Source organism: Typopeltis vanoorti, chromosome 11 (genome assembly GCF_054136105.1).
Source record: "Typopeltis vanoorti isolate ZY-2024b chromosome 11, IOZ_Tvanoo_1.0, whole genome shotgun sequence".
NCBI lineage: Eukaryota > Metazoa > Arthropoda > Arachnida > Uropygi > Thelyphonidae > Typopeltis > Typopeltis vanoorti.
The window spans coordinates 140,107,247-140,134,710 of NC_143559.1; the positions used below are offsets into that span (position 1 = coordinate 140,107,247).

The 27,464-nt window shown below is 36.3% G+C and overlaps 1 protein-coding gene across 1 annotated transcript in view; it reads right to left on the reverse strand.

Moving 5' to 3' along the window:
- Positions 1–27,464, reverse strand: part of LOC150102119 (uncharacterized) — a 163,780-nt gene that overhangs the window by 36,434 nt on the left and 99,882 nt on the right. Inside the window, exon 2 of the mRNA XM_090400528.1 lies at positions 446–627. Within this exon, the coding sequence (XP_090256654.1) occupies positions 446–535 (90 nt within the window). The 5' untranslated portion in view covers positions 536–627. The remainder of the gene's footprint in view (positions 1–445; positions 628–27,464) is intronic.

Consider the following 27,464-nt stretch of genomic DNA (forward strand, 5'->3'; position numbering starts at 1 on the left):
CCGGCTGACTCCTCCTTGTTCTGAAGGCGGAGTGGGCCATTTTCCTTAAGAACTCTTGAATCACTTGGTGCATGGCATGGTATGATATGTGAGAACAGCATCACAGTTCGTGGTGGACATATTTAGGACTGAAATATCTCTCTGCATATTTTTTTTTCTGTAAGGGCTGCATATTAATTCCTTAAAAACTTAATTCGTTAACTCCTTAACTTAGTCCTTAGGAAATATGTAATTTTTGCGAAGCAAGTATTACAATTTAATGTGTACGAAATTTATAACATTCATTGTGTAATATAATTCATTAGTATGCTCTCAGGTTTTGTCCACATTAGTCTGTAATCATGAAAATAGTTTCATATACAGTGAAAATGTAATTCGTCCTTCAGTTTTGGATTCGAGTGGAATGCAAAAATAGGATAAAAGGAGTGATTTTTGATAGACTTACCTGTTCGATGTCATCAAATCGAAGAGAAACATCAGTCAAAAAGCAGAAAATGTGGCGAAACTTCGAGACCACAGGATCATTCTTCATCATTTCTATCTTCAACTTGTTTGGGGAAATCCAAGAAGAAATTGCGACTGTTTTTATGTTGACCTTGTGCAGCTGAGACAAAACTTCGGCGGAATCTGAAATGAAGAAAACGAAGTAAATATGTATACAAGCAATGAGAACCAAAATAAATTTGCTGTTTTATTGGTGAAAAAAGCGGTATTATTTCTTTGATGGCGCATATGAGTTTGGTGTTGAAGTGCCAAGGAAGGTGCAACAGATTAAAGACAATTACGCGGTGAGTTATCGATGCCAGGTCAAATGACCATTTGCAATAGAAGCATTTGTAAAAGATGCAGACAGAATACATTGAATGCCCTTTATAAAAGTGGGTGGAGGGAAGTGGTGAGAGAGGGATCAGTGTTTGGCTTCTCATTTGTATGTTGAATCAAGTATTTCACCGGAGCTGTGAAGACTACCATCGCAAATGTAATAACAGTATTCAGTTGTTGGACGGATTTGTGTAGAAAAAAGTGAGGCTCAGGATTAACATGTAACTCACTTGAATGAAAGAAAATCTTGTTTTTTCTTCTTAATATACAAGGAGGAGAGAACTGCGATATGTGTGTGTGTGTGTGTGTGTGAGAGAGAGAGAGAGAGAGAGAGAGAGAGAGAGAATGATTCAACACAAGTATAACCAGCGGCCTGCTGGTAAACTTTTAACAATCAGCTCATAAAAAATCATACGTAATAAATAAACCATTTGACTAGAATCCATCAGTACTGTGTGGCTCATTTCTAAGACAATGGCCCATTTATAATTGTAACTTTTAAAGACAACGTCTTCAATTTGCAAACTGCGTACGAATATGGCAATTACAAATCCCCCCCCCCCTCCAAAAAAATCATGAAGAAATTCCATTATCAGCAAACATCCTCTTAACGTTGTCTAAGCTGCTTCTTCTTAGCGTAATGATCTTATTATATTCACAATTTTAGACAAACAAAACCTTTCAGAGATGCTAATTATATTAATCTTCTTACTTAGGAATTGGCCAATGCAAATTGAAGTTCGTTGAAAAATAACATTCCTGTAAAACTTCTAGCTGACAGAATCTCTACATACATTTCCACAGGGAAGAGGATGGCGAAAAGTAAGCACATTGAGTGCCGAAACGAACAGCAGGATTTTCTTGCAAATGTATCGCCCAAATGCCGCTAGCCATTCTGGATTGAAGTTAGTTCCGCTGTATAGTTTATAGCCACTGAATTTAACAACAGATTCGCAGAATTATTGAAATTTAACAACCGGCTTCGCGAAGATTTGCTATCTGCTTCACTGTGTATAACACATAAAAGAAAAATCTCATCCCATTCCAGAGATTTCCGTACTGTCTGAAGTATGATGGGAAGAAAGGATTTCAGGTTTAGGAAAGAAGTAGTGGAATAAATCAGGAAGAGCATCTACATACTGATCATGTTTTTCCAACAAGTGGAAGAAATATTTTTCCCAGATTACCGGAGCTGTGACCAAAGAAGAGAAACAGAGCTGAATCTTTACATCTGTTGGATAGAAGATGAAGTGAGCCTCTGAGGAAAGGGTCATCGATGAGCCAAGTTGTCCGTCTCTGAACAGTATCAAATTTAAGGGATGTTTTAGGTGCACTAATCCAAATGTGAGAACAGTGAATGAATATTGAGGATGGTCGAAATTGGGATTTGTGTAAGGCAAGACGTGAGTTTTTTTTGGATTGGTATAAAAAAGCACAAAAGGGGATCTCATTTATAGCAAAGAAGCTTTTGATGTGAAGTGCCTGCCAGGGGGAGGCTGGTAGTTATGTTCTAATCAGCCTTCTGTGTATAAGTTTTCCAGTAAGCATTAGGGGAGCATCGGAGGATTATTTTCAATTGCCGTGGCAACAAAACAAATATTCTTAATACCATCATTAGCTGTTAGTTTATTATAAATTTATTTCAGGTTGCGAACACCTACCAAATTTCGAGCTTATTACAACAACAAACTCAGGTTAGTGGAGAAGGTCTTGCATGAAAGCCAAAAGGAAAGCAAAGAAGGTCGTCTTCTGCCAGATGATCATATTCCCTGTGGAAAAGAAAGACAAGTGAAAAACATTCCAGTTAGGATATCTTCTAGAAGTCCAAGCAATCGCTTCAAACGAGTTACGTGTTAGACATTCATTTCGCGGTGAGTTGAATTTTGTGAGCAGCACGACTGATCGCACAGTTATCGAGAAGGAAGAAAAATAGTACAGCTTCTTCTCTATTGGAAAACTGTGTTCTTAAATGTCGTTCATTTGCTTCAGGCGATAACAAAATCTTACTATACATAAATAACTTCCAGTGTTGACATGCGTGTGAAATATACGTTCTTCTGCTGGCTGTGGTGGGTTGGTTCGTATAAAACACGTTAACGACATACAATGTCTCGTTTGAATTTAGTCAGTATAATACTATTTACTAAAGGATTCCTCCATCCAGGATATTATTAATGAAAAAACTGTTCTGCTCAATTGGCTCTGTGTTGTTACAAATTTGCATACTGCGGAAATTTGTAGGACGATATCGTATTAAGTCATGTGTTCAGATTATGCAATTTCTTGCGTTTCAGCCTTCTTTCTTTCATGACGTCCCAGTCTGTTGTGTTTCAAAGGCTAGTCGTTTCCTCTGGCAAGGCGTATGATAGATGTTGGATGCTTCTCGTTTACATCTATTGAATTTTCTCTTTTTCAAATGTTTTGTTTTAATTTTTTGCACCTCTGTGAACTTTACAAACTTGAGAAACTTTATAAAGAAAGATTTCGGATAAAAGTAGTTCATCTAAACCGAGGAACGTTTGAGTCATCAACCATGTTTTTTGTTTCTTTATTTTAAATGAATTTCGAATGATATATGATTTACAAGATTTATGTTGAAGAACGAGTTGGCACTAATGCTGTGGAAAATGGTTTTGGTTATTAGTACTGAAAACTTCTGTTTCAGATTTCATGAGTTCTTCAGTATATCCGGTTCTACTTTAGAGCGTGTGTTCACATTAAGGTTACAATCACAATACATATCTAGGCAGGTATTCGTTTTAAGGTCTAAGTGTATTTCGAATGAGATCTCCAAATAAAGCGAGCCCCTGCAATTGTGCTCAGAGCGATAACATTAATGACCTTTCACGAATGAAATGTGAAGGTTTGTGTCTGTAGGTCTCTCTGTAATGGCTCCCTCCATAATTCATCCGCAAACATAAACCTTCACTTTAACCGTGTGGTGATAGTGGATATTGTGCTGATGAACTCAATTACTTCATCCTCTTACATCCAAGGCTGTTACTGTTGAATGTAAACATTGCAGACCAATAACCTAAGGAATCGTCTAGTAAGCTGATATTATGAATGATATTCGAAAGAATAAAATCAACATTAGCAAAGGAATTAAATGATGTACCAAGTGGATTTATGAAAAACAGAGGAACGAGAGAGAGAGATTATCTTCAATATCATAATGCAATACTTGAAAAAACTTGGAAATGCAAAAAAAAAAAATATATTCTTCTTGTTAGAGAGATTATAATAAAGCATTTGATAAGGTTCACCAGAAATGTTAACAGAAACGCCAATAAAGAAAAAAAACAGAGCACTCAGTAATCAGTCTTCATATCCTACATATAGTGGAACCCTAAAACAGAATCAGAGACATGTGCTTTCTCCTCTTCTCTTTAGTCTTTTCAGTAAAGAACATTATGAATGCATAATGTTCTTTACTGAAAGAACAGTAAAGAACATTATGAATGCATGTAGAAAAAACCTGGAGAGAGGGAAGGAGTAAATGTAGTACTAAATGTAAAAATAATCTTCGTTATGTACATGACAATGTACTCATTGAGTAGGAAATGAGGAAGATTTCCAAAACCTAACAGAGCAAATAAGGACACAGAGGTAAAGTGTGGGTAGCGTTTCATTAAATGAAAACAAAATAACCTTAAATTTTCTGTGAATAGCGAAAATTATGCTTGAGAACTAAAATTTAAGAAGAAAACCAAATGCAGTCAAATGATATAAAAGGTTAGAGACCAGTGAGAGATTGACAGAAGATAAACAGTGCAAAATAAACCCTTAACAAAACTAAGAATAGAATCACATCAGAGAAATAAGTAGAAATATTTTACGAAAGATTAAGTGCTTTATTCGCACTACTTTTTGCTATGGAGGATAAACAGCACCACAAACCGAGAAAACACTAGAAAAACGATTGATGGAAGAAATATGAATATTATTCCTGATGCAGATAATACTGTGCCAGTGAATTCGAGATTGGAGATCTTGTGGATCCCGAAGTAGAGGTGTGTGCTTTTAATCAACCTCCTGAATGTGTGGAACACAGAAGAAGACCTCCTTAAATTTATTATTAGTTGCACTGCTGGTGTAAGCTTTCAAACATTTTCTTGTATTTCATATTTTTGTGCAAATAGTTGAATTTTAACGTCCTATTATTTTATTCCCTTTCAGCTGTGCTTTTACTTCAATTCGTCATTTTCCCCACTCAATATTCTTATTTAAATCTTAATGGTTATTTTGCAATTATCATTGTTTTTGATTTTTCTGTTGTTACTTACACGTTCAAATTAAAACTTCGGCATATCTGTTTGGAATTTAAACACTTGCACAAAGAAAATAGCTGAGCATGTATGGTAAAAGAGCTTCTACTGTATTCCAACCTATATAAGAAAAAAATGAAATTTCACGAACTTTTTTTTTTTCATTTAAAAGAGAATTGAATTAACTTCCTGCATGCAGGAAGATGTATAGTGTAGCCATAAAGTACTGCACCGGTTTAAAATTTAATTATAATGATATACGAGCCTTCGTGGCTCAATCGGTGTAGACGAGGCCCTTTGGTCGGATAGACCTGGTTTAGATTCCCGTCTATGATGTGAGGAACCTTTATCTTATCTCATTCGTTGAAACGTCAGTTAGTTGGTCTCATACGCAGGTAAGAGGGTTTTTTTTTTACCAGGAAACTTCGGTTTTTCGTCCCCCAGAACAGGCAAACCAGTCCAGTGAATACACGCATCTACAGAAATAGGACACCGGGAGGCATAAGGCTAACCACCTTATCCTCGAGTTACGGTTGCGAAGTCCAGGAATACTAGGAAGTGGGCGCTGAAGTGCCTGTTAGGACCACTGATCGGAAAAGATAGGAACTAAAGATATACAAATAACGAAACTAATTAGTAAAATTATATGAAATTTCATACGTTGAACTTCATTCAATGCAGATTTTAATTATCAAACTTCAATATGGCTGCCATCATTGCCGACAAATTTTTGAAGTCATTTGTAGAACTCCGGGAACACCTTGCATAATGATCCCCTGATATTGCTTGAGTTGGATTTGTTATTCTGAACTATTCAAACTAAATGCCATCAGCTTACAAAAGTGAACACACAGCCTACTGAAATTCTCATCTCACAATTTTAAATATCACAAATATAAAAGAGAATTAAGAATTTTCATCGAAGCTGTACATTGAGACCACATTTCAAGGCAAATTTAATGGATGCTATCAGAACTGCACAAATAGTACATACAAAAAGGAGACCAGAAAAAAATACCTCAGTTTATTACTGTACTTGTGGTGGAACATTGCAGGTTTGTGCTGTGACATTTTGTCCCATCGCAAGTCTCGAATCCCAGGTCTGCAGGAGTTATACCTTTTGTGAAAGCAGACCGAACTTGACATACGTTAATCTTGATTTTTGTTTCATTGTGTGAGGATCACTAGCATTTTGCAAGATTTTCTTCAGCTTTCTTGTAAAACAGTTGCGCTCGACATTGATAAACAATTGCGTTTTTGTTTGGTTCCAAACTACTTGATGTCCTGTGGTAGTTAGTGGATGCCAATCCTGTCTTTTCTCTTTTTCTTCGACGTCTTATACGTGTTAAGGCATGCGGATTTCCCTTCTCATGTGGTCTACATAGCAAATGCCACAAGAGTAATGAATCTGATAAACGCCTGATGAGGGGGTTTTGGTTAATGTATGAAAACTTTTACATTTTGAGCAATTGTAAAAAATCCACTTTAAAATTTTGTACTTACTGAGCAACGTTGCAGTTCTGTAACATTCTTGATGTAAAAAATTGTGACTGCATTCTTAAAACCTTGTTTAAGTAGAGGAGCTGCACCGAACTGCGTTAAGAATTTTGTTGTTCCTCTAGGATTCGTAACGATTGGGTGCGAGGTTCTGTCTCGGGTAATGCAGTTCTTCATTCCATTCAATTGATGTGCTGAATATATTTTATGCTCTAACTCGGAATGTTTCAATAATACCTATCTTTTGTAATGGACGATGTTGTGAAGCAGCGTGAAAAAAATGTGACAGGTTTTCTATATGCTGAAATGTATTTTTTTTCCTCCTTTTATTTCGGGAAGGATATCCAGGAAAGGCAAATTTTTGGGATCTTCCAGTTGAAGGGTGAATGTTATATTGCGATGAAAGCTGTTCAAATAATCTTTTAAATGAATTAAGTCATCCATTTTTCCTGTTGAAATAACGAAAATATTGTTATAATAATTGTTTTATGCTCTTACTTGATACCAGTCAAACCAAAATATCATTTAAGTAACAATTTGACTGGTGATTCAGAACAATTCAGATTCTACCCAAGAATCCAAGAATAGCCTCTGACGTAGTGCCGTAAAATATGGACTGTTCCAATTAATGCTGTTTTTTGTAGATCATATGGGGTCACTTCGTAGATGTTTAATTGCTGTAAATAGTTGGATAGTTTCTTTGAAATTGCACCAAGTGCACCGATAACTATTGGGATGATTTTGGTGTGTTTAAGCCACAGCTGGCCAACTTCGCATGACAGATCGCGATATTTAGTAATTTCGTCCAGTTCTTTGTTGTTAATGTTGTTATCACTGGGTGCTGCGATATCGATAATCCAAACCTGTCGATGTTCGTTAATTGTGATGTCAGGTCTATTGTGTTCCAAATGCTGATCGGTTTGTATTCTAGTCCCAGAGCATTTTTGCTGTTTCGTTTTCCAACAGAGTCTCAATTTTATGCTGCCACCAGTTATCAGAAGTAGGAAAGCCATATTTTTGGCAACATGACAACGAAGTATTTTGGCCACTTGGTCATGGCGGTATTTTTGGTCAATTTGAGATATTTTGCTCCAGGCACTGATTAGATGTTCTACAGTGTCATCTTTCTGATCGCATAATCTGCATTTTCTGTTATTATTGATGTTGGATTTTTTTGATTTCATCGCATTAGTTTGTAATGCCTGTTCTTGAGCTACTAGATTAAATCCTTCTGCTTCGTTTTTAATGTATCGGTATTGTAGCAGCCATTGCCACTTCTTGTTCTCGTCAATTTTGTCCTTAGTATCCCTAAGAAATTGGACATGCAATGGTTTATTTTTCCGGCGCACATATCGGTTATTTTGTTGTTCCCTTTTGTAATTGGATTTGTTTCCTGTTGCTTTCAGAAGGCCATCTTATATAATTGCCGGAAAAATTTGTCAGAGCTATTGTCGATGTAACTTTTTAAGCTAATTTCTTCTTCTTTCACAGTATGACTCGCTTGCAGCAGACCCATACACCTATTCTCCTTGGTAGGTGCAATCGGTCAACATCACTTCGTGGATGTAATGCATGATGCATAGTCATTAGTTTTCTATTTTTGCGGTCCAGTTTGTCCAGGTCAGCTTTTGTCCAACCTATTATGTCAGCAGTGTATCGGATCACTGGTATAGCCCAAGAATTCATTGCTGTAATTGTGTTTAGTCCATTTATTTTTGTTTTCAAAATATTTGTAACTCTTTTGATGTATTCTGATGCTGCTTGTTGTTTAACCTTCGAGTAACGAATATCATTGCTTTTAATATTCCTAGGTATTATTAGGTTACGTCAGTTGACATTGCTTTTATATGCACGTATTTCTCTTGATCAGAATTAAAATTGCTAGTGTCATTAAGTTTGCAACGTTTAATAGATAAACTTGCTCATTTATCAAAGCCAAATTCCATTTTGATGTCCTGACTGAAAATAAGAACTGTGCTCAGTAAAGAGTCTATTTTCTGGACCGATTTTCCATATAACTTCAAGTCATCTTAATACAACAGATGGGAAATATTAATATTACATTTAGGAATTTCATATCCAAGTTTTGTTTTGTTCAGAATCATAGACAAAGGTATCAAAGAAATGTTGAAGAGGTAATGGTGACACGTTTGTAATGGTGAATCACTTTGGAAAATTCCATGTTTATTGCTAATATCTCCGAATCGTTCATTATTGACTATTAAAGTTGTTTCCATGATTTCATAGCAGCAGCCAGAAATGAACGCATGTTTCTACTAATTCTACTTTGCTCCTAACGTCGCTGATGTTAGGAGCAAAGGATCTTTCTCAGAAATGGCCAAGTTAGCCGGTCTTGGACGTCGACTGCTGAGTTTTTCTTCCCAGGTTATCTGTGGTTATTCCTCCCGCAAAGCAGGCAAAGGCAAACCGGTCTCAAGAACAGAACACTTCACAGACAATCACACATGGTTGAGCGTGGGGGGTAAGGACCCCACCTCGTAGTGAGTTATGAAACCACAAATGGGAGGCTAAAGCCCTACATGGGGTTGTACTGCAGAAGAAGACGAAAAAGAAGAAGAAGATTTTTGAAAATTGCCTTTTTTGTTCAGTAGGATAAATCTGGTTATCTGAAAAGTAGTGGGATATGGAATTTGCTCGGATTGCATTGAACAGCTTAAGCATAGTTGTAGACATGTTACTGGACGATAGTTACTTGGGTCTGCACCCTTATCCTTCTCTTTCATAAAGAGAAATGTGACCCAGATATCATCTATTCTTCCACTGAGCCTGACTGCAACAAATAATTTAATTGCTTTGCAATTCGATCATGTAGACTAGTTCAATGCTTTAACCAAAATCCATGTAGTTCGTATTTGACAGGTGCACTCCATTTTTTAAATTTTCTAGCTTGAGCACTGACCATTTCTTTAGTGCTAATGACATTTCGCATTTGTTTTTGTTTCATTTCTGATTCTATTTCCTTAATCCATGAAGCATCTTTATTATGTTCAAGACGATTATCCCAGATTGTTGGTTCTGTCGAAATTGCACATTTTGTACACATCGGTTTATTCTTGCTTCATATCTTTTAATTTTCTGTGCAGTCGCTACAATTCTTTGTTTTTGCTCTTCGGTAACTTCATCAATTGTGTTGTTGGCCAAATTGCATGTGTTAATCAGTTTGTTTTAGATGCTATTATTTTTCAGCCGTCCTTCTTTAAAACTCTTTAAGTTGCTCGAATCAGTTCGAAGTTTGTTGACGTTTCGTTCCAACCGGATTTTGTATGGTGTAGTTTGTTTCATCCTCGGCTTTTGCTCTCGCGGTTTGCAACCAAGCTTCACTGTAATGATATACGCTGTGCTGTATTGGAGCTGATCTCCTTTCCTTTATGTTTACCTGTTTCCTTTATGCTGTGGTTGTGATGGTTTTAATCACAGCATTTCGTCTAAGAGGAGCTGTTTTAGCGTACTTTTATGTAAAGTTTTTAATGGTGGCAGTCTTATAATATCATTTATGGAGTTCATATGTTCCCATATCCCTGACTTCATTTTACACTGCACTTCTGTCAAAACATTTTGAGGTATGCCTTTAGCTTGATGCTTACTGAGTTGAATTTCAAAGTTAGATATAGCTACTTCCTGATGATTTTACTGGGATTGGGGTTTATTATGTAACGCTTGCAGCTCAAGTTCAATATTTACAAAAAATGAAACTGATTTGGTCCATAAGTCTTTGTTCTGTTATTGCAGATTCTGGGAATTTTTGTTTCCAAATTAAATGCATAGCTTTCTGAAACCTCGTTTTCATGGTGTTGTTCTGTAAAAACATTTCTTAACTGTTTTCTTCTACATTCTATTTTTTACATTTGGTTTTTTCCAGTCGCTTTTCAGTTTCCTGCCCTGATTGCCCAGCAAACAGAGCTGGGTCCTGTAGCCCACTTGTCACTTGATGCCTGGTATGGTTCTCTTCTTACTTTTCACCATTAAAATGGGGGGTGGAACACTCTCAGTCTGGCTTCTCGTTTAGACATGTCAGACAAGGTTGTCCCTACTGGCAGCTATGCTGCTGCCAGAATAGCTCTAAACATCACTGAAGCGCGAGCCCCACCACCACGATAAGGCCGTGTTTCTTGGGGGGTGGGGCATCACGCCTTGTCATAGTATAATAATTATTATTATTATGTAAGACCTCCCGTGTGTCGAGTACTCATCTAGAAAGGTTATAAATTACCCAATCCAGTTATCCTAACTGCCCTTAATTCTTTCACACTAAATGCACTCACTACCCCTAAGGGCAAATTATTCCACTCACTCACTTCTCTCTGCGAGTAAAATCTAGCTCTCCTGACTGCGAATAAATGTAACTTCCATGGATGCCTTTGTGTTCTCTCGCCACCTTCCATACAACGAAAAAAACAAAAATATTGATATCCTGTAACACCCATTCAAAAGTTTATAGACATCTATGATATCACCACTCTTTCGCCTGTTAACATACTGTCAATCTCTCCTCATAATCTAAATCCGATAATCCGGTATAATCTTTGTAACTCTTCTTTGCACACTTTACACAGCTGCTTTATCTCCATTGAACTTGGAATACAAAATCTACCCAAAATATTTGACTTTAAATTCCTATTCACCAATACGCCAAGATCTCTTCCCTCTTCAGTTTCTTGTAGTATATTCCCCGTAATCCAAAATGCATAACCTAACACTTACTAACATTAAACTGATAACCATTTCATTTGCCCACATTTGCAGTCTATTCAAATCATTTTTTCTTTTTTTTTTTTTGCTGAATATCAGTAGTCTTCCTGATTGCCTGCGCATCTTCCCATCATCGGCAAAAAATAGAACATCTGATGTTAGATCCTTCCTGATGTCTTTAATACGTGGATTGAACAATAACGGCCCATGAACTGAACCCTAAAGTTCCCCACTGTTCTTTTATTATTATTATTATTATTATTATTATTATTATTATTATTATTATTATTATTATTATTATTATTATTATTATTATATAATAACAGATAGCATCTTTAGACTCTGCTGAAGCTATAAATAATAATCTTAAACTTGCATTTAACAAAATATAAAACAAAGCATTAACAAAAATAAAAATACGTTCCCAAACGAAACAAAATCCATGGATAACAGACAACATACTAACAGACATACAAAGAAAAGATGCCCTATGGAAACAACTTAAGAAGTCGCCGAACAATATCGCTTTAAAAGCTGAATACAAAAGAAAACGGAATCTCCTAACACAGAAAAAACGGCAAAAAGAAACTACTACAGCAACAAATTAACAACAGCTCAGAATGACATAAAGGAAACCTGGCACCTGATTAATGAAATGCTGGACAATATACACAGAACCACAGCCTCAGAAACAATAAAACACAGCTTTGCCTGCGACCCCAAATCCCTCAAACAATTGGCAAACAAATTTAATAAGCACTTCGTGAACTCTGTCCAAAAGCTACAAGAAACAACCTTTCCTCACACAAACGAACATTCTCCACTAGGTTCCACGAGCAACCCTGTCGATGTGGTTCCCCACAATAACAAAAGAAGAACTATCACTGGCAATTTAATAAATTAACCCTAACAAAGGACCGGGGATAGACGGAATCAGACCAAAAGACATCAAGAAACACTCAACCAACCAACTTCCATTTATACAAAAACTGTTAAATAAAATCTTCGAAACGGGACACATACCTGAAACACTGAAGACTGCATTAATCACACAAACAGGGGAAAAGAAACATTATAAGTAATTACAGACCCATCGCCACGCTCTCTGTAATCAACCAAATCATGATTTGGTTGATTACAGATGCATCAGAAACTCTCCACATACGTTTCGGTATGATTTGAAATTTTTCAAATCATACCCAAAACACAATATGGCTTTCAAAAAAATAAAGGAACGGCAACACTCCTGGAAGATTTCTCAGATCTAATAAACGCTGCATTGGATAAAAACAATAACATTTGTGGTATTCATTGACCTAACAAAAGCATTTGACACACTAACACACAAAACCTTGTTAACGAAACTAACCCATATCGGAATTGGAGGTCGTCTACTCCAGTGGTTTAAAGGATACACGAAAAACAGAAAGCACATCACACGTATAATATCAGCACACAGCAAAGAGGTACATGTAACCTGTGGAGTACCACATGGAGCTGTCCTATCTCCCGTTCTATTTAACATATACACACACGACATAAGCCAACGCCCCCTAAAAAGTAAAATCTTCCAGTACGCAGACGACACGGCAATAGTATCCATTCACAACACTGCAAATATCGCTTACACAAATATGCAACACGACATCAATCAAATCACTAACTGGTTAATCGAAAACGGCATATATATAAACCCTGGGAAAACAAAGCTAATGGTATTCAAAAACCCCCAAACCCTGCCCATAGAAACTAAATATCTCACTATCAAACATTCATCCTCCTATACACAAAGCGTAGAACCTAAAATCACAACCATCACACAGGTGACAACAACACGCTATCTCGGACTTCACTTCAATGCTGATCAAAGTTGGAATAGCCATAGAAACTACCTACATACCAAGCTTAGGATAATAGCAAGCAAACTATACAGATTAAAAGACATTGCCCCAACTCACATAAAAATACTAATCTATAAAGCATTATGTGAAAACATTTTAAGATATGCAATCACATCATACGCATTCTGCGCAGACTACAGACTTAACAGGCTACAATGGTTGCAAGATAAAATGATAAAACTGATATTCTGGGAACAACCCACTCTTATGCAGGAAGCATGGACAAAACACAAAATATTTAAGGTGAAACACTTACACCACTACACAGTCATGTTAAAACACTACTACAGCCCAACATATAGAGTAACCAGAACAACATATCAAATAACAAGACCACAGTCAACAAACTACATAACATATAAGTACAACAATCACCACGGCAAAGCCATCCGAAACTTCTACGTACCTGACATGATAAACAAACTGCCGTTCGACAACAGAAACCTAGGAACATACAGAGAGCTGAAACAGGCGCTGTATAAATATTATAGCGAGAATGAAAATGAGAGCAATTCCTGTTTCTCTCTCCCCCCCCCCCACACAAACCTATGACAAATCCCCCTCTCAAAAACCATCACTACAAGAACACAAAGAAACCAACACACCACGTCTAAATCCAACCCTATTTGCACAAAAAAAAGAAGAAAAAAAAAAGTTAAACTGTAATAGCAGTCGAAGTCTTCCAAGCACGTACCAACAAACAGTAAAATCAACCCTGGCTTGCGACCAGTATAGGAACATAACCATGAAACTACCACCATCCATCATCTATTATCTTCCTCAGATAAGCTCTGCTAAGCTTCGAGGAAGAAAATTACTAACTTGCAAGTATCTGTTATACACACTTGTAATGCGTTATAAATATTATATATATATAATTATTACAACATCGATGTATGCAATTTATCTGAGACAAAAAAAAAAAATAAAAAAATAAAAAAATAATAATAAATAAATAAATTGTTATTATTATTATTATGTATATTCTATATTCAAAAATTCTGTATAATCTTTATTGTAAATAAAGTCACTGAATATGTTTAAAAAAATTAAAAAAAAATATTATTATTGCAAATTAAAAAAAATACGATAATATCATTAATATAACATTACTATTTAACATAAAAAAATAATGCAATAAATTATTCTTATTATTAAAAATTATGTAAATACTTAGTTACATTGTATGTTTATGAGAATTACGAATATAATATTTTAACTGCATATGTGTAAATACTGTTGTATAATCACACTTTCTCAAACTTTGAAAAAATAAGTAAACTACAACATGTAATATAATATAACTTGTGTAACTCTGAACCATATAATTGTAAATTATTACTGCAAACAAACTATGTTTTCATCATTATTATTAAAATCTCATTATATGTAGCACTTAGTGCAATTACTAGCAGCAATTACCTGTAAAATAATATACTGAATGTTACACAAGACGATAATTGCATATATGTAAATATTTAAGAGATCAATAAAAAAAATCATCCTCCAAGCTTATATGTAAGCTTATCTGAGGATGACAGCAGTTGGTTATTATTTATTTTTTTATTTTTTATTTTTTTGCTGTGTAGGGAAGCTACGAAATCTATGATTGAGAAATTCGCGCGCGCGCACTCTTTTAAATAAATGATCTCTTAAATAAATGTATTGATGCGTCGCTGAACTGGAAGCCTAAACGAATGTATTGTGTTTCATTAAGTTTGTATGGTATTTTGGATGCGTGTTTCTTGTTCGTAGTATGTCCTTAGAGCTCTTTTCAGGCTATTGTAGTTTGTAATTTCTCTATTCAAAAGGTAATTTGTTTATCATGTCTGGGATGTAGAAGTTTCGCATGGCCTTTCCGTAGTGATTATTGTATTTATATGTGATATAATTAATAGTATGGGGTCTTGTTATACGGTATGTATTTCTAACTGTCCTGTAGTTGGCATCGAAATAATGTTTTAGCAAAGCTGCATAGTGACATAAATGTTTTGTTGTCAGTATTTTGTGTTCCTACATTACAATGCATATAAGGTCTTTATTTTATGTTCCCAAAAGATCAGTTTTATCATTTTGTACTATAGTGACATTAACTGTTTAATGTTTAGGGTGCACAGAAAGCATGCATTGTTATAGCGTATCTTAGTATATTTTCGCATAGTGCTTTGTATATTAGTGTTTTTAGGCGCATGGGAACTCTGTCTCTTAACCTGTAGAATTTGCCACTTATTGTTCGGAGTTTGTTGTTTAGATGGTTTATGTGGCTATTCCAGTTCATATCTGCATCGAAGTAAACTCCAAGGTAACGTATTATTTCAACCTGAGTGATTGTAGTGGTTTTGCTGTTCTGTGTGTTTTTTGTGTTGGAAAGTGGATGTTGGATGGTTATATATTTGTTATCAACTGGTCGAGTCAGTGGATTTCTGAATATCATTAATTTTGTCTTTTCTGAGTTTAGGTGTATGGAGTTTTTCGTGAGCCAGTCTATCATCAGATTTATATCATGTTGCATATTCGTTTGGGCTATGCTTGCGTTATTATGGATGGATATTATTGCTGTATCGTCTGCGTATTGGAATATCTTACTTTTGAGTGGTAACTGATTAATATCGTGCGTGTAAATGTTGAATAGAGCTAGGGAAAGTACAGCTCCCTGTGGCACTCCACAGGTTACTGGTAGCTCTCTGCTTCGGTTTGACCCAATACGTGTGATATGCTTCCTATTTTGGAGGTAGTTTGTAAACCACCTGTTAAGAGGCCCGTCTATTCCAACATGCCTCAGCTTTTCTAACAAGGTTTGATGTGTAAGTGTATCGAATGCTTTAGTTTAATTTATAAAGACTACCATGGCAATTTTGTTTTTGTCTAAGGCGGTATTAATTACGTCTGTAAAGTCTTCCAAGAGAGAGAGAGGTGTTGTTCCCTTATTTTTCTGAAAACCATATTGTGTTTTGGGGATAAAATGAAAGATCTCAGTGTATGCTGTGAGTTTCTTCAGTATGATCCGCTCCATAATTTGATTGATAATTGGTAATATGGGTCTGTAATTGCTGATTAAATTTTTTTTCCATGTTTGTATATGGTGTGATTATGGCGGTCTTTAGCAAACTTTTATCTGTCCTGTTTTAAATATTTTATTTATTAATTTTAATAGGATAGGCCTTAATCCCCTTAGTTTATCAACTTCGCCAGAAAAAAATAGCCGTTTGGCTTTTCTTCTTAGGACTTAAACTAGTTGCATGTTGCTTTATATCTTTAGGTCTGATACCATCAATTCCTGGGCCTTTGTTTGGTTTGATTTGGTGTACTAATGTCTGTTTTGATTGTGGTCCAAGTGGAGGGTCCCGTTTTGTGATTGGGAGAATAAGCAGAGAAATTAGTTCTCATCAAAAATGTATCACATTTTTAACCAAAGTATGTAATGTAATGTAAGTATCATATGTAAACAAATGTAAGTAATGTATCATATGTCATTAAATGTATGTAATAACTGTAACAAAAGTATGCAATATAGAGTGATTATATCCATTGATATTGTATATATAGAGTGTAAAATTGTAAAGAAACATCTGTAATAATCATCATATGAATATTATAATAATATATGTTGTAAACAGTTATTATTATTATTATTATTTAAAAAAAAAACTTTATGTACGAGAAAGTATTTGTTATGCATATTTGTCTTCATATAATGTATTTAATTTATCTGAGAAATAATAAAATGTTTAAAAAAAAATAAAAAATTATTATTATTATTATTATTATTATTATTAATCTTCGTACTGGTTACGGGCAGTACTCTCTTACATCACGTCCAGACATCTCGTCCAGACTAGATATATAGGCCTAAGCCTTTTCCAAGTGTTTTACCCTATGCCTGTTCTAGTTACCATTGTATTCATTCCCTGGTAGTAACGCCATGCCACCAGTGTGCCCTGTAGGGCCCTCAAGGAAAGAACTTTAATATCCTTCTGCGTAAGCCCAAGCTGTTTTGAGTCCTTATAGCTATCTGCACTCCATATGCCATGTAAAGAGATGGTGGCGCTGGTAAACCTCGGAGTTGCCTCATGCTCCTCCCGTATCTTACTAACTAGATCTTAGTTATTCTTGTAATAGTTTACCTTATTAATATGGCTATAGGCTAATGGGCGCTCTGTTCCCACTACCTGGGCATCAACTACCCAAACGTCACCATCTCTTTTAATCACTAAGTCTGGCCTACGCAAACCTTCGGAGGTCCTATAATGTGGTTTCACTGTTGTCCCAATCTTTGTTCTTAAAGCGGTTGTTCAGAATGGAGACCATGGCGTCATGCCTCTGCACGCGGACCCCATGGGTGTGAAAGCAACACTTGGCTATATGAGACAATGTCTCATTGTAGTGGCCGCCAGCCCTACAGTTTGAGTCGTCACTACCCCATCTAGCTGTACGGGCTCAAGTAGGCAGGGCATTGATCCTCGTCTTGATATGGTCAATATACTCGAACCCAGGGAGGAGTCTGGTGCCATCCCTTACCCAGTCATGCTGGGGAGGCACCAGATATGACTCGTTTAAAGGAGCACCATCTACAGAACAGTGCAACAAAGATGCCCACCTCTTGTGTTCTGCAGGTGCTGACTCAATTAAGGTACCTGCTAATGGGACAAGCTTTTAGCCAGCCTAACGTCTTCTTGTATTAATGGGCTACAGAAAGCCTCTCTGCAGATAGGGGAAGAAGATAGTTCTAACTTCGCGATTCTTGACAGCCGTAGGGGTGGGATCAGCCATCTAAGTGATGGAAATCTGGCAAATTCACACCCACTGTTTACCACTTTTTGATATCTGTCTGTCAACCATCCCCTGATCCATGTTAAGAGTTTATATTCCATTCCCATATTCTCCAGTTTATCCACGAGCCTTTCATGTGGTATCCTATTGAATGCCTTAGAAAAAACCAACATTATCATAGTGTATCCATTCCCTTTATCCAACTCGGCTGTAACATTGTTATAAAATATGAGCAAATTGCTAAAACATAACCTTCCGTTAGTAAACCCATGCTTGAGTTTTACTTGAAGAGTATAGGATGTTTTCTATCCATTTCTATATGCGAGTTCTTACTCTAAAATCTTCACTACCATGCCAGAGATATTGATCGGGCTGTAGTTAGACACATTAATTTTTGCACCAACCTTGCACAATGGAGGCGGTATCTGAATGCATCCCCAATTTAGCAATTTTTCAAAGATTCCCATGCATTGCTAACAATTTTCCCATTCAGTAACTTATACCTTGGGACCAAAGATAGTATTATGCTAAGTTGCACATAATTTCCAGCTTTATAGAAGCACACTAGATACACTCTAACCTGTTTTAATCGGAGCATCAATAGAATTAGATACTTCCCAAGAAAGAACACCATGATCACTGTCACCAATGGGTGTTAAATCCAGTGTAATAGTATACCCGTTACACGCGAGCCCACTTATTATATCTGATAGCCAGGTTTCACTAATGCCCAAAATCTTAGGGCACATCGTATTCAATAAAGCAACGAACTCAACCCCCTTTCTTTCTTACTAGTTATATGAAGAGCCAAAGGCCTTTCTTTCTTTCCTGGCAGTTGTGTATACATCATAAATTACCATCTAGCCTATTATTCTAATTATGTATGCAATCTATTTGGTCTTGTTCTAGAATTTTCTCTTTTCCCTCCCTAGACATACTTAAAACGTCCAAACTGAAGCATATTTTCCACTCCTTCACCACATACATAACCATGTTCGAAGACATTCATATCTCTATCACGTTCGCATACCATAGCTGCACTTTCGCACACATTTGTCCCATTTCTCCCTTGGTGATCTAGATATGATCAATGTTATGTAACCAAGGTTGGTCATAGGATGGAGATCGGGGCAAACCATGGCAATTCTTTCTTTTTGTTTTCGATGTATGTCCTGAAATATAAAAAACGTTTTCCATACAGTGTTTGAATAGTCTGAATGTGCCCAGTGGGAAAAGGTTCAGAAGCAGATCCACTGTGTCATCATTAGGAACATTAGCGAAAAGACTAGGTACGTGTAAATCGGATATCTGAAAGCTCAATATTTAAATCGCCTGTTGTTCTAATAAATTCGTGGGACTAATGGGTATTTCAATGATAAAGATTTTTTTTTTTTAATTCTTCTGACCAATCCGGTAACGTTTTGATCAAGTCAGTTTTATTATGTGTATGTCATGTAGGATCCTGGTCTATGGATAAATAGGTGTTGGAAACTTCAAATATGGTGATCATTATTCTTACGTATTTGTCTGTATTCGTAACTACTGTTGAATTTCCTTTGCCTACTTTAACTACTCCTGTGTTTTGTCTCATCGCAGTTCTTTATGAACTGCTAACTTCAACTTCTGCATGCTTCTAATGGTAATTGAGTTTCGGTAATAAACCTGAAATGTGAATGTGGATGAGGTTTGCAGATTCTCTTAGAAGAAGGCCTATATTCATTTTCTATGCGCGCTATGATGTCCACGTTAGGAATGTTCTGTGAGGATAACGGAAAATTAGAACCTCTCGCTGAGAGATTATTTTCGGTGTCAGATCAGAATTTGGACGAGATAGTAATGACAATTTTGAGTGGCCCAGATGTTTATCTTGGTTTTCGTTATTTGTTGAAGCAAGTTAAATTTTTTAATCAAATTATATTTATTTTTAATGGAAACAGTTATATCTTTGTTACGTGTAAGTCCATCAATAATATCTCATAAGTCTGCTGGTAGTGGCATTGCTAGTTCACTGTGTACAGTAAGCGCATGCTGATCTAAGTTTAATACCATGGTCCCTAAATCGCATCAGGAAAGTTAATCTGTTGATGTAGTTCTTGTATTGAATGCGAGTTGCTTTATATGTTGAACTTAAGACCGTAAGCACTTACGTAAACTTCTAGATGAACACGAGTTTCAATTATTTATCAGTTTTGTAGAAAGTTTTCGGTATTCAGTTCACATGATTTTAGATAAATATCGGATTTAATTAGAAAAATCAATTATAACCCTTCAAGTTTCAAAAAAGACAACAATCATTTTATTAAACGTGAAACACATTATCCGAACTTCACAGTTGGTACATACTAGTAACCAGAATTTAAAAACATTAAAACAGTTACGTGTTAAAACAATGCTAGTTGTTCTGACCATACGAAACCTCGAAGAAGATCCTCATGTCTCAACAAGTACAATACGTCCAAATTCAAGAAGTAAGCATAAATCAAGTTTGCCAACCCAAACAACTTCCACAGGAAGCTATCATCAAGTAGTTTGGCAACAAACAAAAAATGCCGTATATTGATCTTAAATGTTTTTACAAGAGAGTTTAAGGAAGCCTCGTAAATGCTGCGGTTCCCACAATAGAACAAAATTCAATGCATAATCTTACACCAAGTTCGGTCTGTTTACATAACAAATCTAACTGCTATGGACCTAGGATACGACACGCGATTTCACCGGTAACAGCAGCAAAGGAGTGTTCCAACACAGTAATGAATCTCACGATTTTATTCTAAACACTTATAAGTGTTTACCAATTGTGAAGTTCTGGTAACATTTATCATGTCCATTTAACTGTTTCTAGTCTCCCTCTCTCTCTCTCTCTCTCTCTCTCTTGTATAACTTTTTCTAATATCCTGACGATCTGTGAGTCTGACAACTTACGAAACTGATGGGTTTATATTTCTTCAATTTTATAAAACACGTTATTTATCAAAACCAAGTGTGTTCTCAATACCCTAAGTTTTCTACAAAAGAGGCCTTCTTTAAAAAAGGGTGATACGCAGTCGAAATAATTAACCAAAGTCGAATATGTTGTAATATTAATGTTGCAAATCTGCAGAAAATAACCAAATCCGAAAGGATTTTCTACGCACCAAGCACGCTGTTTTCTTTGAGAATTTGAAACCTCTATGTTCGCTACGCCCCGTGTGGGGACACCTGTAACCCCGATCGGGCGCGTCCCCTGGTGGCGGATCGGGGAATGCTCGTCATAGGTTACTATGAAGGGTAGGAGGGAAATAAAATACCTCCTGCGGACCAACAGGATAGCACTTCCCTCATAGGCCGGTCTGGGGCCCTCGAAGGTGGCAGCCCCACCACCAGACTCGGGTGCTGAAGGCTAATCCCCTGCACACCTTAAAGTTTCACTCATTAAAAGAAATAACAAAGAGATAGCCAAACTGCCTAAATGGTTAACGACAAAGCGAGGAAAAAAGTACATGAGATACTGAACATGGAACGTTAAAAGTCTACATGGAAAAGAAAATGAATTAATTGATGAATTTAAAAAAAATCAAGATTGGATTTGCTAGCAGTCACAGAAACAAAAAAGAAAGGTCAAGGTTGCCAGAAAATGAAAGATGGGTATATACTTTTCTATTCAGGGGTAAACCCAAGAGAATGGGGAAAACAAGGGGCAGCTTGCATAATTAAACCAGATCTCAAAGAATATATTACTAAATGGCAACTAATAAACGAAAGATTGTTGACAATTACTATAGATTTTAAATCAGACAACCAAGTATTCACTGTAATTGTTGCTTATGGCCCAAACGATAATGCTAATAAAGAAATTAAAGATGAATTCTTCGAACTCTTACAAAAAACAATTGAAGAAGTTCAAGGGCATATCATACTACTAGGAGACCTTAATGGCCGGGTAGGGAATCAAGTACATGAAGAAACGAAACAAGTGTTGGGATCACAAGGAGAAATAACCCGGAATAATAATAGAGAAAGAATAATAAATCTTTGCCTTAAAAATAATTTAGTGATAGCGAATACTATGTTCAAGCATAAAGAAATCCATAAGTTTACCAGGGAAGAGCCCAACAAAAACGAAAAATCTATAATCGACTACGCCATCATAAGCAGATTGTACTGGAAGTATACAAAAAATGCAAGAGTCTACAGAGGTCCTGAAATAGGTAGTGACCACTACTTATTAGTATTGGAAACAATCCATAAAATAAAAGTTGAAAAATGTAGAAAAAGTAGCAAGAAAATAATTGTTAAGATAAAGAACTACAAACTAAAGAAAGAACAAACAGCCATTGAGTATAAAAGTAAAATAGAAGAGAAGATGAAAGAAGTAGAAAAAGAGATATATGAAGACCAACATGTAGAAAACCTATGGTACAGGTTCAAAACACTTCTAGAAACAAGCAAAGAAATTTGTGGTGTATCATTAAATAATAAACAGAAGAAACATAAGACACCCTGGTGGACTGAAGAACTAAAAGAAGAAATTAAAAAGAAAAAGCAATTATGGAAGAGATATATAACATCAAAGCTGCAGGTTGATAGAGAACTATACAACAACCAAAGAAATAAAGTTAAAACCATAGTGAAAGCAGAGAAAAGAAAATGCTGGGAAGACTTCGGACATACATTAGAACAAAATTTTAAAGGAAACCAGAAACTCTTCTATAATGTTTTAAGAAGAATGAGGTCAGAGAAAGAATGCCCCATAAAGTTTATCAAAAATAAGGATGGAAAGTTAATCACAAATTCCGAAGACATCATGGAGAGATGGAATCAGTACTTTCAAGAATTATTGGAAGATGCAGGACATGGAAAAAATAGAACCCTAAGAGCAAGACACACAAGCAAAATAGAAGATCAGAGTGAAGAAATTCATGCAAATGAACTGTTAGCAGAAATAAATAAAATAAAACTGGGCAAATCAGCAGGCCATGACCAAATAACACCAGAAATGGTAAAGAATTTAGGAACGAAAGCCAAAATTTCTTTTACACCTATGCAATGTTTTATGGAAAAAGAAAATTATTCCCAAAGACTGGGAAGTAACTATAATAATCCCCATATTTAAGAAAGGAGACAACCGCAAATGTGAAAACCATAGAGGAATTTCGCTTTTAAGCGTTCCAGGAAAATTATATAACCGCATTTTAGAAGCGAGGCTTAGGAATCAAATAGAGGACACGCTGGATGAAATGCAATATGGCTTTCGAAAAAATAGAAGCACACAGGATCTTCTTTAGACAAATATCAGAGAAAACATTGGAATATGGAAAAGAACTACATTCCTGTTTTATAGATTTTGAAAAGGCCTTTGACCGAGTTCCCAGACACTTAATATGGCAAACATTAAAGAAAAACAAGATACAAGATAACTTAATAGCAGCCATACAAAGCCTGTACAAAAGTAATAGAAATTATGTAAGAACCTGTAATAATAGATCAAAAGAATTTGAAACAAATGTAGGAGTGAGGCAAGGCTGTATCCTCAGCCCTCTTCTCTTCATCGTAGTAATGGATGAAATTTTAAAGGCATGCCAAACAAAAACAAAAAAGTTCCACTTAGGATACAGGAAACTGAAAGAAACTAGGATTTCACATATGGCTTTTGCAGATGATGTAGTGATTCTAGCAAATACAGCTGAAGATCTGCAGTACAATATCAACATTTGGCATGAAGAAACAAAGAAAAGGAATATGACCATAAACATAAATATAAATAAAACTAAAACAATGATCATATCTAGAAATCAACAAAAACACACAATAAAAATAGAGAATCACCAACTGGAACAAGTCCACTCCTTTAAATACTTGGGATCATATATACAAGAAGATCGTAGATTAGACACAGAAATTAACAACAGGATAAGAGGGGGAACAAAGCTATTCTATGCAATGAAAGGCCCACTCCTAGATAAGAAAGAAGTCACCCAAAATACCAAAATGGCAGTGTACCGTTCAGTGTTTTTACCAACATTAACACACAGTTGTGAGTCTTGGTGTTTAACAACAGGAAACACAAATAAACTACAAACAATTGAAATGAAATATCTCAGGAAAGTGGCACAAAAAACAAGACTAGACCGAATAAGAAATGAAACCATAAGAGACAGCCTTCAAGTTGCACCTCTAAATCAATTCATAACACAAGCCCAAATGAGATGGTTTGGACATCTCAATCGAATGGAAGAAGGAAGAATAGCAAAAACTGTATACGAAAGCCAGAAAATAGGAAAAAGAAACATAGGCAGACCCAGGAAAGGTTGGCAAAAGGAAATTAAAGAAAAATTAGAAAAGAGGGGAATTAACTGGAAAGAAGCAAAACAACAAACCTTGGACAGGACGGCCTGGAAATCTCTTTGGCAAAATCTCGACGCTTAAAAGCATAAGAGATCATAGACGAAGAAGAAGAAGATGTACGCTACGCACGTCGTTATAAACGGTATCATCACGTGCACAGTGGACTTTCTCCTCCTAATTGGGAATCCAAGTATACGTGGGTGGTCTGGAAGGTTCTCGGCTTCGACCATAATTGGCAACACTATCGAGAGATTTTTTTTCTAATTTGGTACATCTGTGATAAACATCCATGTGAAATTCCAAGTCATTCTCTCAGGTAGTTTGTTTCACACAGCTCTCTGAGGTAAAAGTCATGTCTATATTCCTTGAAATGGAAGAATTGTGTAATCGTGTGGTTAAAAAAGTCTTTGTAAAAGAAGGTTTAGCGCCAATAGAAATTGATTCGAAGTTCATGAAATTTTATAGGCAATCTTCTCCTCTCCTTTCGACAATTAAGAAATGGGCTGCGAGATTAAAAGTGACCGTACCAGCCTTGAAGATGATCCACGTGAAGGACTTCCAAAAAGTCACTGATCAAATGCACGATATGATATTGGATAACCGGCGGGTCAAAGTACGTGAAATTGCTGAGACTACAGGCATTTCCAAAGAACGAGTAGGACGAGTAGGATATATTTTGCATGAAGAATTGCAAATGAAAAACTTTTGCGCAAGATGGGGTGCCTCGGTTGCTCACACCAGATTAAAAACGCACTCGCATGAAAATCTCTCACCAGAGCTTGGAGCGTTTGAACAAGAATAAAACTGATTTTGTGCTTCGATTTATTACTATGGGTGAGACTTCGGTTCACCATTACACACCAGAATCCAAAAGCAGTCAAAACAGTAGACAGAAGCCGGTTTTTCAGCGCAAGAACACAAAGTTCGGTCCATGAGCAGGAAAGGTCACGGCATCTGTTTTGGGATGCTAAAGGCATTTTGCTTATTTATTAATTATCTTGAAGAGGGTAAAACCATACCCGAGGAATATTATTCCAATTTTTTTATCAGACTACACGAAAACTTTTGTAAGAAAGGACCCTGTTTGCCGAAGAAAAAAATCATCATTCATGAGGACAATCTTCCCACAAAACGTGTTTTGGCAATGCGAAAATTAAGGGATCTGCACTAGGAATTGTTGGAACATCCACTTTCCCCAGATTTGACTCCCTCTGTCTGACTTCTGTCTCTTCCGAAATTAAACTCTTCTTCGCTGGTCAGCATTTTTCTTCGAATCAAGAGGTGATTGCAGCTGTAGAGGGGTATTTTGCAAAAATTACTGAGAACCACCACAGGGACGGGATAATGGCGCTGGAGCAACGCTGGAATAAATGTATTCGTCTTAAGGGAGATTATGTTGAAAAGTAAAAATAATTTTGAAATTATAAATTCGTTTTTTCATTCTTAGGCCGAGAACCTTTCAGACCACCCACGTAAATAAGCTACAGGTTAGCGCTAACAGTAGCGCATACTTGAAATCATTTACAAAATTATGAAACGATCACACACAGAACTCCTCCCAACTTTTACACATCACTAGTAAAGCAATCGCAGTTGAGGATCATTTCAACAACATGAAAAAAGAAACGAAACAAATTAATTTCAGTGCGATCGCTGAGAGAATGTTAAACACTTCGGTCGGACTCTTTAGGGTCATTCCTGTTCGTGGATTCCTGAGAACCAATTAGATGACAATTTAAATTCTGTGCCCAAACCAAGATTAATTAAAGAAATCCAAATCTCGACCTGGGAGAAATTCAGACCGCCCAATGAAGTTAAGCCTTCCACTTTAATTAAAAGTCAAAAAGAAGTCATAAGATTCTTACAATGCCTTGAAAGGAAAACTTACCTTCATCCAAATCGGAAACGGTTCTAACAAAATACTGCAACGCGCTGCGGTGGCTTCAGCTGCGATGATTTTTCATCAATATTGCGTCGTAAACATTACTTTTGCAAATATTGAAGACTACTCTACTTTTCGCAATACTCCTAGCAAAAGAATTAATCATAACTGGATTTACCTAATTATGCCGCGCAAAGAAGTATTCTAACAACAGTTGGCAGTCGAAAAGTATTGCGAGCAAACAAAAAGTATGTCGTCACTATTGTAATAAGTTTTACGAAATATATTAGCATACAGAACGCATTAAGTACAGAATAAGCAGCAATAATTCATTTTATGGCACCTTTCCGTACCGAATTTTGCATGAATTTAAGCCCATTGCATTGTGTGCGAAGTCACTCTTGAGGGGAGCTATTGCAAACAGGAAAAAGAATGGATTCTTTCGAATGGCAAATTTACAGAACGAAAACGAATCAATATCATGTGGAATGAATGCGAGATGTAAATCTGGTTGGACGACTAAGAAAATGTATATTTATTTATTTATTTTTTCTTAGGCAACAAACATAAAAAAATATACATAAATGTAGTTTATGTAAATGTACCATGCTTAGCACTCTAAGTGATTCAGGAGACCTTGAGGCAAACTGACCCTCTCTTCCTTCAGAGCAAGGTTAGAGCGTTGTTTGTTTTCTGGACGGAATTGCGAGTAGCAGCAGTGCGTCTCTCTCTCTCTCTCTCTCGTGTCCCAAACGTGCCATATGGGGCGCATGGTGGTCGTTCGATTAGATTAATACCTTCGGCCTCAAGAAGTACCCCGACTAGTCGTGTACGATATGGGATCGAATTGCTATCCATTAAAATGGATTCCTCACTCAGAGCGCAATGGAACCATCGAACATGACGTTGAAGAACTACGATGCAACATAATTCACTAATCACAGTTAGTTTTCCCAGCACTTGTATTTCGGTGCGCGAATGAATCATAATTCTTCCCCACAGCATCACCCCATCACAGCCGCATCTATCACTTTTAAGAACATTCTCTCCATTTTAAGAAGTACAACTTTCGTATCAGATCAAGTGTTGTCTCGACTCGTCCGATTCTAGAAAACGCTGTACGGAAGACTAAAACTGTATTCTGTAAAGGACACAGACTAAGAGTGTTTGGGCATGTCGGCCTACTTCCGTAGACGTCGTTTCAAAGTTTTTCGCGCTATCCCTCCTACGTGGGCTTTAATGGTGCCGAATTGCAAGTTGACCAGCTGTGGCAGGTCAGTTACGTTTTGC